The sequence below is a fragment of the Erigeron canadensis genome, chromosome 9 (assembly GCF_010389155.1).
Source record: "Erigeron canadensis isolate Cc75 chromosome 9, C_canadensis_v1, whole genome shotgun sequence".
In the NCBI taxonomy this organism is placed as follows: Eukaryota; Viridiplantae; Streptophyta; class Magnoliopsida; order Asterales; family Asteraceae; genus Erigeron; species Erigeron canadensis.
This window is the reverse complement of record NC_057769.1, coordinates 26,731,297-26,747,576: the sequence shown is the minus strand read 5'-3', so window position 1 is coordinate 26,747,576 and position 16,280 is coordinate 26,731,297. Positions and strand designations below refer to the sequence as shown.

Here is a 16,280-nt window from a genome sequence, read left to right as displayed (position 1 = left end):
AAGGCTGCTTTTACCTAAGAGCATGTTTTTATTTGTTCTTACCTAATATATTTTTGTATTTAGTGGAGGTAAAATGATATGTAAGGATGTTTGTATAGTTAGAGATAAAATTATAGGATTTGAAGGATTTGTAAGGATGTATAAGGATTTGTAAGAATATGATGTAGCAGCTCAAGGACGCCTAAGGCGTCCTTAGCATTGGAGATAGCCTAAGTGGACATAGATAAAACATAAACTAATATAGAGTTTCCTTATTTTGAGAACCATGAGAACTCTTAAATATGTATTTGTTCACATGTTTTTTTTGTTCATTCACATGTGAAATAATATAAAAATGTATGTTGTAGAAGAAACTTTTTTAAGAAACCTTTAAAATAGACTTTTGTGAACTTGTGAATGAATTTGTTCATGTTTTTTGTTCACATGTGATAAACTGCTATATATAAGGTTTTGAAAAAAATTTCTTTAACAACATATGTTTTTATAACGTTTCACATGTGAATAAACAAAAACCATATGATCACAATATAAAGTTTAGGAGTTCTTTAAAAAAAAATAGTTTCTCAAGAAAAGGCCCCAACTAATATATACGGAGTATATTTTTGGTCCAATGTCACATCTTGCTATTTTGGATTTAGTTTTGAACTCGTTAAATAGATTTGGGCCTAAAAAATCCACAACAACTTTCTATTATTATTAGATCAGATTTGCTCAAAATTAACATATAAGGACTGAAATTTTAATGAATTGAAAATTAAATGTAGTTAGAATTCGATATAAGACAATGACATCCCGGGAAAAAAGGAAGGGTGAAAATAATATATGAAGTGCCACTAACGCCCATTGCCAGTATGTTTTTGAGTTTGAATTATACAACAAAGGAAATGCTTGGAAATAATGTTGTCTTACTTTCAAATGACAACAAAAATGAGTAATTTTTTTTTGAAACAAAATCAATTGAAACATCATTTCATTTTATATCATTTCATTTTATTTTCATCTTTAAATCAAGGGGATATCATATATGCATAAATATTAGTTGTAACAAGATAAATTTCAGGGGCCGAAGATGTTTATTATTTAAGATAAAAGGATTATTTGTTAAAAAAAATTTCTTTGTTGCATATGCAGTTTACTTTAGGGGTGAGTACGGTTCGGTTTGGGTCGGTTTTTGACCAAAACTGAAACCGAAACCGAACCATTATAATTCGGTTTTTAAAAACTAAAACCATTGGGCCTTGGTTTTTTCGGTTTCGGTCTATTTCGGTTCGGTTTTTCGGTTTTAGTTGGTTTTTAACCACTTGTGGTTTTAGTTGGTTTTTAACCACTTGTGCTTTGGGTCAAAATGCAGCAAACTACTTGATCAAAATCAGGTTTTCCTACATTTGACTCAATTTGTTATAATCCAAAACACCAATTCAACTTCAACATTTCCAAATTCTAAAACATGACATTTGAAACACATAAATCACCAATACATTGAAATCCTTCCTTTTTACAAGACCTTTGACTACAAAATTTCACAAGCGGGATGATAACCCTACTTGGGTAATTGTTAATTTAGTCACAAATTCTATCATTACCAACGTTTCCAACGCAACCACAACTTTTCAGAAGTTCATCAAAAAATAATTGACCAAAGATCAAGTATCAAGAGCCAATGGGTACCAAAAGGGACTATCTACTCTCAAATTTATCCAACTTGCCAACCTTAGCGATGACAAGAACCTTCACTTGAACTTCACTCTAAAGCTTCCTTGCCTTTACTACTACCAACTCCTATAAAAGAGTTAAACAACTAAAACATAAGCAACGCTTAGTGAATGCATACACATATGATCATAATCATGCCATTTCAACTTTGTGTATCAAGCACCATATAAGCCTAGCAAGCTAGCCCTTTTCATACAAATCAAATAACATACATTCATTTTTAACATGGCCATGGACAATATGGCTAGTAGGAATTTACCCACCTACTAGCTCTTACAAACAATTGACCAGTAGGAATTTGCCCACCTACTAGTTCTATTTAACAACTATTACATGGGTCATAAGAATTTACCCACCTATAACCTTTATTAACAAGAACATGATTATATGCATATACACTCACCTCAAACTTGGCTAGTTGACACAATAAGGCTACAAGGTCAACAACTCACTCTTCAACACCTATACATTGAATAAACACATATTATCTATGAGTTCCATGACTCAACTACTTACAAACGTCTAGTTGCATTTAACAACTCTAAGATTATGGTGTTTGGCTACTAAACACTTTTCCAACAAACTCTAAATCTTCATGATAGAACTTTATTTCATGATTTCTAGCCAAACACTACCAAAAATGAATATCTTATTATGGGGGATTTTTCATTATCAACAACTCTTTAAATCAAACTAACAAATTCTCAATTCAAAATATTAGGGTTCTTCTTGAAATTCTCAATTAACAAAAACCCCCCAAATTCTAAGGTTAAGAACCCTAAATTTCAATAACAAATAAAACTAGGGTTAAGAAATCAATACATCAAAAATGAAAGACAAAAGATTAGGGCTTTCAATCACAATTCTTCCCCCTTTTCTTCTTGAGAATTTCGGTCACCACCACCTCCACACAACCCTCAAATTTCAATTTCTTATTCAATTGGTGGTGATTGTTGTTATTGTTCAAAGATTAAGGTTCTTTAATTTATAGATTGAAGATTCAATTGCATGTACTTTGGAAGAATTGAGAAAATAAGATAGTTAGGTGAAGAGTAGAATTTTGAAGTAGGAAACTATGAGTCATGAGGATGAATTGGCTGGCTTATTTCCTGATAGCCACGTCCCATTCTATATTTTGTGGGTAAAATACCCGCTAGTCATTAAAGTTCCAACTAAATTAACCCTTATCTCAAAACAAAATACTAGGAAATTAATTTAATGCCAAAACTATGAAAATGGTTAATTTTCTTTTACCTTAAAATATTAGGGTGTTACAAAACTATATACCATTTTGAAATACCCGCATGCCAGATGTCTATTTTGTATGGTGTCTTATTTGTTTTAGGTTAGTAGTTGTTTTATTATACCCTTAACCTATATATATATATATATAATTAGATTATAAAAGTTTTGAATATGCATTTTAAAAACAATAAAAATATTTTTCTTTCCTTATACCGTTCTAAAAAAAATAAAAAAATAATGTTTTTCTTTTTAATGATGTTATATCAAACTTTTATTCTTAAGTTACACGTAATTGTAAGATGAAACTCAAGATTATCGAAAAAACACAATATTAATCCACCCCACAAATATAAAATATGAGAACTGAGATTGAAAAATAGGTGGATCCATAGTTGTTGACTCGTAACTTTCGACTCGACTAGTAAAAATCAAGATATTTTTAAATATTACATAATATAGTATATAACTATATATATATGTGACGATTTTAGGACCAAAATAAAAGTTCATTATACTAATAGAGTTACCAAAATATTAAATATTCAATAGATTTGAGTAATAAACTTAAAATTTATCTCTATATTTGCAATAAAAGAATTAAAACTATATAGATAACACATAAAATAATGTAGCAAAAAATATAATACATAACCGTATTAATTATCAAAAAATAATAGTTATAAGTTTGTGACTGGTCTAAGTTCACAAAACGACTCGAGTCTGGACAAAAACACGATACCTAGTGAGTTGACGCGTTTGTAAGAGTTTAATAACTACGGGTGGATCTTAAATACCTGACCCGTTATCTTTGACTGCACCAACATGAAAAACAAAACGTTCAGGTACCATTAATGTTTTAAAAAACCGGTATTTTATTTATACCGGTGTAGAATATTTTTCCGGTATTACCGGAAATACCGGCCGGTATGACTATTTTATATTATTTAATTTTTTTGATAAAAAAATTACAAAACTTGTCACAATTTAACGAAAATAGTCAAAATAAAAGTATAATCAATATAAAAATAATACCAAATAAGTATTTTATAACAAAATATAAGCTTTTAAAGTTCACAAACAACAAAAAATAACATTAAAGTATCATAAAAATAATTTTTAAAAAAATTCAAAAAATATTAAAATACCGGAAATACCAGAATGATAATATCGGAAAATACTGAAAATACTGACAGATATTAAATAGTGAAAATATTGGAAAAATATCATATCCCGGATCGGTATTTAAAACATTGGGTACCGCCGTTTGAATAATCATTCGCGGCACTCTTCCTCAGGTTGAAAGAGAATCAATACTCTAGTTCTTCTGTCCACCATCCTCTCTCATATTATCATCATCATCATCATCTATCAAATTTCCCATATCTTATTGTGAGATTCGAAAATGGCATTACAATCTTTCAATTTCTTTACTTCAACTTCCATTTCACATGACATTACACACTTCGAACAGCAGAAAACAGAACATAAGACAACTTCCAACACTACGTATCATCACGGTAACGATATCTATGTAGAATTTTACCGTTTTCTTTTTCACCATTATCGGGTTTTCCGGTCACCATTGTTTGCTCCGATCATCGCGGTAGTTTCTAGTCACCTAAGCTGTTGTATTTAACACTTTCATTCAGTTAACTTTATACTGACGTAATCCAGTTGGTAACCGGACCGATCCGGTTTACCCGGTTTATCCACTTGATCCGGTCCACATTCATTGAACCAATCATATGGAACCAGATTTGTTTGAAATTCCGGTCAAACCGTGGTCCGACCGGCCGGTTTAAAAAACATTGATTCCATACACATTATCCTTTACAACTAATTACCGGTACATTCAGAAACATTGTAGTTAAAAATGAGTATTTACTAATGGTGTATTTTAATCGCAAAAGTTATTAAGTTTCGATATTTTGTTGATATTCTAGGTTGGGAAAGGTTTATCAAAGAATAGCAAAATCCAAAAGCTAGCCTTGTAACACTGGCTTGATCAGGCAGTAAGTTAGCTTAAAATCATCTATAATTTTATAATATTGTATTTCATGTTGATTGGGAATTTTGTTTAATATTTCATTTTGTAAAGATTAGGCTTCCGGGGACTAATACTAAGTCTCAATAGCCTCCTAAGACAAACTGCTAGCAATCGAACAAAACTCAATGTATTTTAGTCATATTTTTAACCTTAATTCAGCCATACAAGAGCTATATATATATTGCAAATTAACCACAGTTTATATAACTTACAAACAATCTTTTATTGTATTTTTAAAAAAAATTGTAAATTTTTTTATGATCCACCTAATAATTTGAAAATAAACTCGTTACCAATCTCATTTACAAATCCAAATAAGGTCAGAGGTTAATTATGTAGCATATTACCCTTATTAAAAGTAGCTTGAAATATTACAATCTCACTGCTTAGGAATTTCATATCAAAATCTATCGACAACCTTTCACGCCATATGCAAAGCAGTGGTTGACTTGTTGACTTTTGGGGGTCTGTTGACTTGTGGACTTTTAAGACCTCTTCAGCTCTTCAACTTATCGGACAGTAACGTTGGATTTATGGTAGCCACTCATACGCTGTTTGAAATTTAATTTATAGCCAAACTGATCATATCCTCACAAAAACAATCAAATCACTCGTAGACTAATAATAATAATAATAATAAAAATGGTTATTCTGAGTGAAATTGAAAAAGGATCTTCATCAAGTAGTCATAGTCATGATCATGATCATAAGAATCATAAACAGCAACGATATGATGTATTTTTAAGTTTCAGAGGAGCTGACACCCGTAATAGTTTCTCTGCCCACCTCTACGATGCCCTTGTGAATGCTAAGATAGATACCTTTTTGGATGATGAAGAGATCGAAACTGGAGAAGACCTCAAACCTGAATTGCAGGATGCCATCAGATCATCAAGGGCTTCTGTAATCGTGTTATCCGAGAATTACGCTACTTCCACATGGTGTCTTGATGAGCTGGTACTCATCCTTGAGCAGCGTGAGACCTCTGACCATATGGTTATACCAATCTTCTATCATGTGGAGCCAACCAATGTAAGGATGCAACAAAAGAGCTTTGGAGATGCCATGGCTGAGCATAGACACCAGAAGATGGAGGCCGAAACAAATGCAGAGAAAAGAGTTAATTGGGGTGAAAAGATAGATCGCTGGTGTAAAGCGCTGACACAGGTTGCTAACTTAAAAGGGGAAGACATCATAGGAAGGTAAGGGGTGTTTGACATAACTTTTTCTAATTTTTGAAACTTATTATTGCTTATGTAATTACGTTACACACGTTTATAACTTAAACTAGATTATTTTCCCGCGTAATACGCGAGATAAATATATTAAGTTTTAAAAATACATAATTAATAGTTTTAAAATAACATTTTGAATTAACTCTATTATGTAATTTCTTTTATTTTAATCATAATATCCTTAATAATAATTTTTGCACATAAATATAATATAGATCATTGTGAAAAGTATTTAATGGTTAATTGTCATCGAATGATATGTACTAATACTTTTACATTGCATGTTAATTTTTACTATGAACACTTATTTTAAGTTAGATCGGATAATATTAGTCAATCTTAGCCTTTGTAATATAAACTTTTTTATAAATGTCATATTGTTTTATTTGATACACGGGATAATATATTTTTGAGCTTTTCATTTTATTGCATTAGATAAACATGTTATTATCTAATTCTAATATTACATCGTTATTATATAAAACTACATCAAACATAACCTACTAACCATATATCTATCTCTACTATATTATAGCATTTGTTTCTGTCAAACTATTTCAACTTTTCAACTATAATATTTTTAGAGGACATCTCAGCCACTCATTCTTATCTCTCTTCTCAAATCCTAACCATTCACTTTTTTTTTCTCTCATGCATAAATTATTTTATTCCTTTAATTCATTTAAAATCTTTTATGTCAAAGAAAGAGGTTGCCCTGGTGGACTAAGTGGGGGGCACACACGTGAAGCTAGGGGATGGAGGGCAGCCGTCAAACCGTACATTGATAAATTATAAAAATTATATAGGTGTTATTAAATTCACATGCTCTTTCATTAGAGATATCATTCCATATATTTTTTACGAATTTTTAAATTTGATGACGGAGTCCATACGACTAAGGCACTTAGCTATTACACTCTATGACCTACCACCCCCACCATCTCATCGTTGCAACGTGGGGTACTTTCTTTCGTACAATATCAATCATTTCAAATATCGACAATTTCAACATGTAGTACCTTTTTTTTGAAGCGACAAATTTAAGCTCAGTGGTATTGTCTATTAGTTTAACCATAGAATTATGGTTAAAAGAAATAAAAGACATAGTTTTTCTTTAAAATTATGGTTATAATAAAAGAAATGTCCATAGCCCGGGGAATATTTTGTCACATCTGTATTTAGAATCAAATTTACACCATCATACAAAGACATGCCATACATATCATACTAACCATTTTGACACAAATACTTTTTCATATAATAATATCTTCATATTTCAACATAATTTATTTTTAATTATTGATCACACAAATAAATGGTTAAAGTTGAAATAATATTATATATTAGGTGTGAATCTATATCTATAACTAAATAAAAATATTTATGATTCTATGTGGCATTTCACTTCTTTTGTTAAATAAAGTTTTTTCTTATATTGCATTTTGTTGTTAATTCTTCCTTTATTGTTTTCGTCTCTTTTATTTATATAAAAAAAAGTTTCTAAAAATTAGCTAGCATCAAATCAAAATTGAGATTGTTACCTTAAAGTTCACATAATCTAAATGCTTTAATTGACATAGCCAATATCATATTTCTGAGTATTAGTTAGAAAAATTATGTATATTTTTTAATAAATTTATCACATATTGGTCTTTAAGGTCTAAGAGTACTATATTATCTAACTATTATAATATTATCGTTTATTTTTCCGTCCAACGGACGACGTTAATCTAGTTAGACCGTTTATCTAGTGCATTACACGGATACAACCCGACTTGATTTATAATTACGATTTACAATAAAAAAATTTTTTTGAGTGATATAAAAAGAGTAAAAACTTATTCAGCAAAACTGAAAGTTTTGTTCTAATGATTAAAATTGTATATAATGTTGCTAGCCCCATATGAAAAAATGTCTATATTTTGATTTTATGACCATAACATAATGTTATTATAAATATCATATGTTTAAGACCATCTATCTGGTGTATTAAATGGACACGTTTGAATTACATTCATAAACAATGTTACGGGGTATTTGGTATTCCGTTTACAAAACAAATTTTGCATTTTCAAAATAGATTATGCATTTTTTAAAATTGATTTTTGAAAAAGCGTGTATGTAAATGTTTCTTCAAAATTGCGTTTTCATAGTAGCTAATCACTTTTTTATATAAACATTTTTTTGGATTATTTGTAACCAAATAATCACTTCAAAACGTAATTACAAACACCCTCCTAAAAAATGTAATCAAAGTCTTCAAATTTTTTTATTATATCTATATTGTTAGATAGATTATAATTATAATTATTATATTAAAAACTAAATAAATATTAAAAAATTGTAAATAAAAATAAAATAATTAAAAACTCTCACTTAATAACTAAATCGTTAGTTTTTTTTAAAAAAATTATATAATTTTGACAACTTATTCATTTATTGTATAGAATATTATTATAATACCATCATTACACTACGTTTTAACAACATGGAAATCGAATAATCAATATATTATTTGTATTATATTATTCTTATTTATATATTATTTATTGTGAAGGATATATTTTGACAAATGATATAAACTATAAGTATTAATATTGTCATTGATAAAAAATAAAAAAATTTGATCTAATAGTTCTAAATCAAAAATGAAATTCATCCAAGGGTTTTTAAGACATTGTTATTGGTAGATTGGTAGATAGATAGGAAAGACGTCAAGGGCAGGTAATCACTTTGTTGTTAATTTTTTCGTTTTCTTAATTTTTATTGGGGCCGAATGATTTCATTCTATTTATTTTGAGTCTAAGAATAACAATTTGTTAGTATCATGGGCAACACATATTTTTCTTTAGCTTTTAGATTTGACTTAGTTCGGATGTACCAATATAACAAACTAAGAGTACAGGCATATTATTTAGTAATATTACATTTGTTTGTACATCAAACAACGGGTTGGTGTGATGACTTTGCCAAGGGATCTGTCAAGATGGATTTGTGGGGATTGAGAAGATTTGTTGGCGATTCACAATTGGTGGGACAATGCCCTTCTATGCCTCCGAATCTGTTTTTTAAAATTGTAGATGTATATGTGTATTCTGGGTGTTAGATTGAGGGCTAAGCTATGGGATAAGATCAAATCCCGCTTTTGTAGGGGAAATGATATTCTCGAGTTGTTTCCTGAACACGAGGCTAGGTTGCGTTGTGTCAAGCAGCAGGCTGCGTGATTGAGGCCGCTTGAGACAGGAGGGGTACACCATCAACATTTTATAATAAATGATAAGATGTGGGTTAGTTTTAGAACATCCTTTTCGAAAATACCATAAGAACAATTTTCAGCTACACATTTCCTTCCCTCTGGGTTTTAGAACACCTTTTTTTGTAAATCTTTTTGTATTTTTTTTTTTTTTTAATCTTTTTGTATTTTTTTTTTTTTGAATTAGCAAAGACCAAAATGTGTGGCTGAAAATTGTTTTTTTGTTTTTTTGTAAATGATAATACTGATGATGACAATGATGATCATAATAAAAACAAGTGATAAACTTACATGCTTTTACTTTGTCAATCACATGGTTAAATGTTTAAATTTTTTTTTTAAAGATTGTGAGATGGGAAACACCTAATTACTGCACGATGCTAGAAGCATATTAGTTATCCCCTAATAATAAATACAAGAGTTTTGCTTTTTCTCACTGAAAATTAATTTTCAGGAGAGAGCCAGATATGATTGAAGAAATTGTTACCAAGATCCGTCAAAGATTAGGTGTACCCCTAAGTGGTACTTTGCCACTCCTTATTGGTAGGAATCATCACATTGAAGAAATCACGTCATGGTTGACAGATGACTCTTCTAGGCATACTGTTGACATTCTCACGGTTTTTGGCATGGGTGGGATTGGGAAGACATCTTTGGCCAAAAATGTCTTCCACTTCTATTCTCGTACATTTGCCAAGAGCTGCTTTCTTGAAGGTATCAATTTAAGATGTACCGAAAAATTTGATGGGTTGCTTGATGTACAAAAGCAACTTTGTGATGTCATCTTAGAAAAGGACAAGCTACAAGTGAAGGTGTTTTTAGTTCTTGATGATATTGATAGTCTCGAGCAATTGGATGCATTACTTGGAAGCAAAAGTTTTCATCCAGGCAGCAAAATCTTAATAACAACAAGGGACGCATCATTGACAGAGAGGTGTGCACTATTCAAATCGGAAGTTGAACACAATCATACAACCTTCAAAGTTGAAGGCTTGTATGATACTGCAGCACTGAAGCTATTATGTCTTCATGCATTCAATTCCAATGATCCTAAAGAAGGTTATGGAGAGGTTATAAAAAAGCTTATGAAGTATTGTGAAGGACATCCATTGGCTATTCAAGTTCTTGGCAAGTCTCTATATAATCGAGATATAACTTATTGGGAAGAATGCATAGAAACCTTAAAGAATGAATCTCGTTCAGATATAAGGACAGTCTTGCAAATGAGTTTCGATTCCTTACCATCCTTTAATGACAAGGAATTATTTAAGCATATTGCTTGTTTTTTTGTTGGAATAAATCGAGAGATTAGCGAAAAAATACTAAAGGCATGTGATATAAACACAAAATCTGGAATCACGAATCTCATCGAGAGATGTCTTCTTAGTATTGACCAACGGGATAACTGCTTGAAGATGCACCAACTACTTCAAGAGATGGGGAAAGCTATAGTACGTGAAGAATCACCCCATCATCCTGGGAAGCGCAGTCGATTGTGGTGTCACGATGAGTCATTCAAAGTGTTAAAAGGGAGAAAGGTAAGAGAAGGAAGTTTATTTACTAAGTTGATTGCCTTAGATATGTAATACTTTTATTTACTACTTTATTAATTTGCATTTTCTTTTATCTCAGGGTACTGATAGGGTTAAAGGACTTGTCCTTGACACGAGAATGCTTGAGAAAGAGAAGTTTTGTGCTTTGAAAACAGATGCCTTTAGCAATATGGATAATTTAATGATACTACAACTCAACTATGTGCAACTCAGTGGGTCTTATGAGCATTTTCCAGAAGAACTACGATGGCTGCGGTTGCACGGGTTCCCTATGAAGTCGATACCTTCAGACATACCAATGGAGAAGCTGGTTGTTCTCAACATGTCAAACAGCAAAATTGAATCATTTGCCGCTTGCTGTACTAGTTGTAACCCTCAACCAATTGAGGCTGGGCAAAAGGTAAAAATCAGTAGAATCGACTTCAAATTTATATGAACTATAACTCGTGTGGAATGCGTGTGATATAGGTTGAGGTGTGAATCTTATAGTGGACATAATATGAATGTGTCGATTAGTCTGATAATATGTGATTGTCTTTCATAGATAGGAATAGGTTTTTATTAAATAATAAATAGTAATATATAAAAAAAAGCTAGGTAAATTTTTTTTACTTAAAAGACCATCTTTTCTTTTTATTTCTTTTTCTCAATTTTTTTTCTTCTTTTTCTTTCATATTTGATCTTCCATCCCTATTATATATATATAGTAAGATTGGGCCGTTCGAAATATATATATATATACATATATACTCCCTTATAATACATATTAAAAATCTATTTTAGGAAATTTAAGCAATTTTTTCAATATCCCCATATTATCATTGATTCACACATTACCTCTAATTTTACATCTCTAAACACAATCAGACAAACACCCTACCAAGATCTAACACACAATCACTTCTTTCTCTCCTTCCTATTTACACACGCGCATATCAATTTCTCCCCCATTGTTTGTATTATCCTCACCAATTTACTGCCGCAACACGCGGGTACCAACCCTCGTGTGTATATATATACATATAAAGTTTCATGCTTGTGAGAACCATTTGAATTAGAAGAACATTTAAACTATAACTTGATGTTTATATGTGAACAAATTTGCTCACATATGAACATATCAAATTATAATTGAATCACCTATGTTCATATGTGAACAGTTCTCACAGTACTTTCAAATGAAAAGGATATGGTAAGATTTATGTGAGAATCATTCACATATGAAAAAGATAATATTATTTATAATTTGATATATTTATATGTGAACGAATTTCTTCACATATGAACGTCAAGTTATAATTCAAAAATTCTCATAGTACTTTCAATTCAAATGGTTTTAACATTAAGCTTTTCCTTTTATATATAGATATATATATATATAAAGTGTATTCTATGTTCTTATAGTACTTTCAATTCAAAGGTTCTCATAAACTCATACCCTCACTTCAGCAGTTAATTGGATCGTGTTCAAAAGACAAAAGAATCCTTGGATCATTGAAGATTCTTGATCTGAGTTTCTGTTCCCAGCTTCATGAATTCGGTGGCTTTTACGAACTCCCTGCACTTGAGGCGTTAATTGTTAAAAAGTGCATACGTTTGATTGAGATTTGTAAATCATTTGAAGAATGTGCTGAACTTGTCCACATCGATCTTCGTGATTGTGTCAAGCTAGAAAAGCTTCCAACAGCAATACACAAGTTGAAGAAGGTTGAAACGCTATTGCTAGATGGTTGCAATATCTCTTCCCTTGTGGAGAAGATACAAAGTGATTTGAATTTTTGTGCGATTTCCATACCAAGCTCGTTAGTAAGATTATCTCTTAAAAATAATAATTTGTCCAATGAATCCTTTCCAGTGGACTTGAGTTGCCTATCTAGTTTAAAGTATTTATGGTTAGATAAGAATCCTATTGTTTCTATGCCTAATTGTATAAGAAGCCTTTGTAGTCTTGAGATACTTAGTATGGTCAACTGTAAAACTCTCATGTCAGTTGAGCACCCTCCATGTACGCTAAAACGGTTGGACGTTAGGATGAGTTCCCTAGATTCAAATAAGATTTTGCAGAAAATTTCATTTGATTTAGATATGTCCCCAATCAATATAGTTGTATCTTCATGTTCATTCCGACCTTGGTCATATGAAATAGAAGGGATGGTGAAAATCCAAGCACTAGAAAGTGTTGAGGAAAAGGTATTATGCAGTTTGGGTTGGACTAACTTATTTGACTTCCTTAATAAAAGGCATGTTCGAACTTATCATCTCGGGAGTGGAGTAGAGCAATCTCATATAATCCAGGTATTTTCTAGTTAATTAATTTTATATATTTTTGTTTGTGCTGATTAGTTAATTAGGCTAATTGATTGTAGTTTGATGGAACAGATGTATTATGAATTTGGAATATTCAGCACAATTTATGGAGGGCAAGGGATGATGCCAGATTGGATTAGCTGGAGTATAAGCTGCAAGGAGACACCAGTATCATTTACAATCCCTTCATCACCTAAAAAGCAGCTCAGAGGTCTGAATTTATGCTACATGCTGAGCGATATAAGTTACATAACAGAAGCTTACACCTCCGGATACAAAAATATAAATGATCGATTTTTTAAATTGCCAACGATTGAAATAAGTAACAAAACAAAAAACCGTACCTGGGGATACAAGCATTGTGTCCATGAAACATATGTAGGTGGAGAGTGGTTAACATATCTAAGCCACTGGATGTTTGGGATGAATGAACTGGAAGCTGGTGATCAAATTATTATTACCTTGAAAGGAGAAGAATATTATGCTGGAAGCAAGAAAGATGACGGTTGTGCATATGTATCACAAATAACTATTCCCTTGAAAGGAGAAGAATATGACGATGGTCGCATGAAAGATGACGGTTGCGAATATGTATCTGACCATGTTACAGAGAAATTTGGGGCGGGGTTTGTGTATGAAGATGAAGATGGAATGATGGAAGATGAAGAAGAAGATGCATTGGAATATTACAAGTCATGGAATCACATCATTGGCGGTGACCTATCTTGTTTTCAAGTAACATCCGGAGAATACGTCCTATTTCACGAAGCATTTACACGAGTATTCGAGATGGGCCCACTGGGTTACTGTGGATACAGCCCCTCCGAATATAAAGGTGCGTGCATATAGTTTTTTACGAGTATTTAATAATAAAAGGTTAGAACTTTAGAAAGTACGAAGTAAAAGAATCCCAAGTGTGATGTCTACTAAATCAATGTAGCAGGTTAACACAGTAATCATTAAAGTTTTTATGATTCTGTCTGCCTATGTACAACACACTGTTGATCATATAACCGATATTACACTTGTATGTTTAAAGACATGGTTGGATAGTGGTAAACACTCTTGCCTCAGAGGTTATGGGATCGATTCTCATCTCATGCAAAGGTTGGAGGGCCTTTATTACCATTTAAGTAGAAACTGGAAGCAGCCTCTTTACTTAGGTAAAGAGAAGGTCTGCCTACATCTTAACCTCCCCCATACACCGTCGAGAGGTATTGGGGCTCAAAACCCGCAGAAGGCGTCACTGAGCAGTTACTTACCCTTGTATGTTTAAATATTACTTAGATCACTATGCACCTATCTGCTTCATTAATGTACTCTTACTTGCTTTTCTTTTCTTCTTAATCCACAATTCATCAGAAAAAATCGTTCATTTTAGAGCTTTCTCCAAGACGAAAAGTCCCAAGACCCTCCGTAAAAGAAAGGTGATGGAGATCGTTGCCAACCGACCCCCCCTGGGTCTACAAGGAGTATTACCTAGGCAGGCCCACCCCCTTCCCCTCCGAGGGGCTAGTACGTCCAAGCTTCACATCTTGGATGATGATGACGATGACGATGACTGTCTGATGATAGAAAATGAGGAAAAAGAAAAGAAAGAAAGTTTAGTGATAAAGAAGAGATCCTGCTGGTGGAAGATGGTTAGTTGGTGTCAAAAGAAGTGATGATGAAGGTAAGGATATTATGGGTGAGTGTTTGTTGAATTTCGGATCGGGTTTCTTTTCCTATTTCTATAGGATGAGCATATTAAATGAAGAATGAGTGGTAAAAGTACCAGGTGTTCGATGAAAGGTCAAGCCTAACTAAAACTATTTACGTATTTCCAGTTTTTTTTCTTGCTACAGGATTAATGAGTTGGCAGTTTCTTAGGTTAGTCCTTTTGGGTCTAGCATATGGTTGGTTATAATTCCCATCATTTTTCTTCATGTTCACTCACATAATTGTTAACTTTTTCAGACTGGATGATCTTAAATACTAGATTGTTAGACCTGAACTGGAGACGTCTTTGAAATCGGGAGAGACACCTTATGAAGTGATACCATCCATCATTCAATTGCAACACATGATAATTAGAAGATAGCTCCATAGCCACTTGCACGCTTCAGCAATACCAGGCAAGAGATGAGTGAAGTGCCTTTTTTTTACAGTTTATTAATTGTTCTCCAACAAAGTAGATGAGTTACAAACTTAAATTTCGTAAATGTGCTTAATTATTTATCTAATCAGGCGTTGGTGTAAAACAACATTTATGACTTTTCTTTACTCTGTTCACTTTTATGACTGAACATTTACAACTTTTCATACATGTGCTTTATCGAAGGCTTTGGTGTAAAATGTGCTTCACAAGTTAATGGGCTACTTGATCTACAAAAGCAACTCTAGTTAACGATATTCTAGCATATACTTCCTTGATTGAGACAACTCGTAAGAAGGTTTATAGTCCTTGATGATGTTGATAACGCGCGTATAACCAGTTGAATGGAAACAAGCTAGGTTCCTTCCAAGAATCAAATGTCAACCCAGAAATACAATTGCAGATGTCACAAAAATATGCAATAATGAGCAAGCATCCCAACAAAGGTTATGAAGAAGTGTCAAAAGAGCTTATGACATATTGTAAAGGACATCGATCGGCTCTTAAAGTTTTTGGGGAGTCTCTGTGTAACAAAACTGTTGCTGAAGGAAGAAAATATGCATTCATGCATTGCAGATAGGGTTGATTCGTTGAAGGAAGAAACTGATTTTTGTGTTAAAACGGCCATGCAAATGGGGAAAAGAGAATTTTTGTCTTTTCACGTACTAAAACACTATATCTATTAAAAGTGCATGTGGTGTTCCTACAATCGTACGCTGAAATTTTTTTCGAAACGAGCGTATTTCAAGGATGTTTTGTCAAACAAGTTTTGGAAATTTTTTTTTTATAAAAC

The 16,280-nt window shown here is 32.0% G+C and overlaps 1 protein-coding gene across 4 annotated transcripts; it reads left to right on the top strand.

Annotated features, from left to right (window-relative positions):
- Positions 1-5,561: 5,561 nt before the first annotated feature.
- On the top strand, positions 5,562-15,672 carry LOC122580934 (disease resistance protein RPV1-like). Of its 4 annotated transcripts, none has more exons than XM_043753080.1 (8): positions 5,562-6,207; positions 9,948-11,031; positions 11,126-11,446; positions 12,496-13,341; positions 13,426-14,188; positions 14,716-15,025; positions 15,180-15,222; positions 15,310-15,672. In XM_043753080.1, the coding sequence occupies exons 1-6, from the start codon at positions 5,648-5,650 to the stop codon at positions 15,015-15,017; spliced, it is 3,876 nt and encodes a 1,291-aa protein (XP_043609015.1). In that variant the 5' UTR covers positions 5,562-5,647; the 3' UTR covers positions 15,018-15,025; positions 15,180-15,222; positions 15,310-15,672. The 4 variants fall into 4 exon arrangements, with proteins under 4 accessions (XP_043609015.1, XP_043609013.1, XP_043609016.1 ...); XM_043753078.1 differs by having other exon boundaries at positions 14,716-15,040; XM_043753081.1 differs by having other exon boundaries at positions 5,563-6,207; positions 12,499-13,341; positions 14,716-15,222.
- The last annotated feature ends 608 nt before the right edge of the window (positions 15,673-16,280 follow it).

Coding starts and splice junctions, on each gene's coding strand:
- LOC122580934 (XM_043753080.1), top strand. CDS start 5,648: ATGGTTATTCTGAGTGAAATTGAAAAAGGATCTTCATCAAGTAGTCAT. Junction 6,208..9,947: donor GGGGAAGACATCATAGGAAG/GTAAGGGGTGTT, acceptor ATTAATTTTCAG/GAGAGAGCCAGATATGATTG. Junction 11,447..12,495: donor CAATTGAGGCTGGGCAAAAG/GTAAAAATCAGT, acceptor CCCTCACTTCAG/CAGTTAATTGGATCGTGTTC.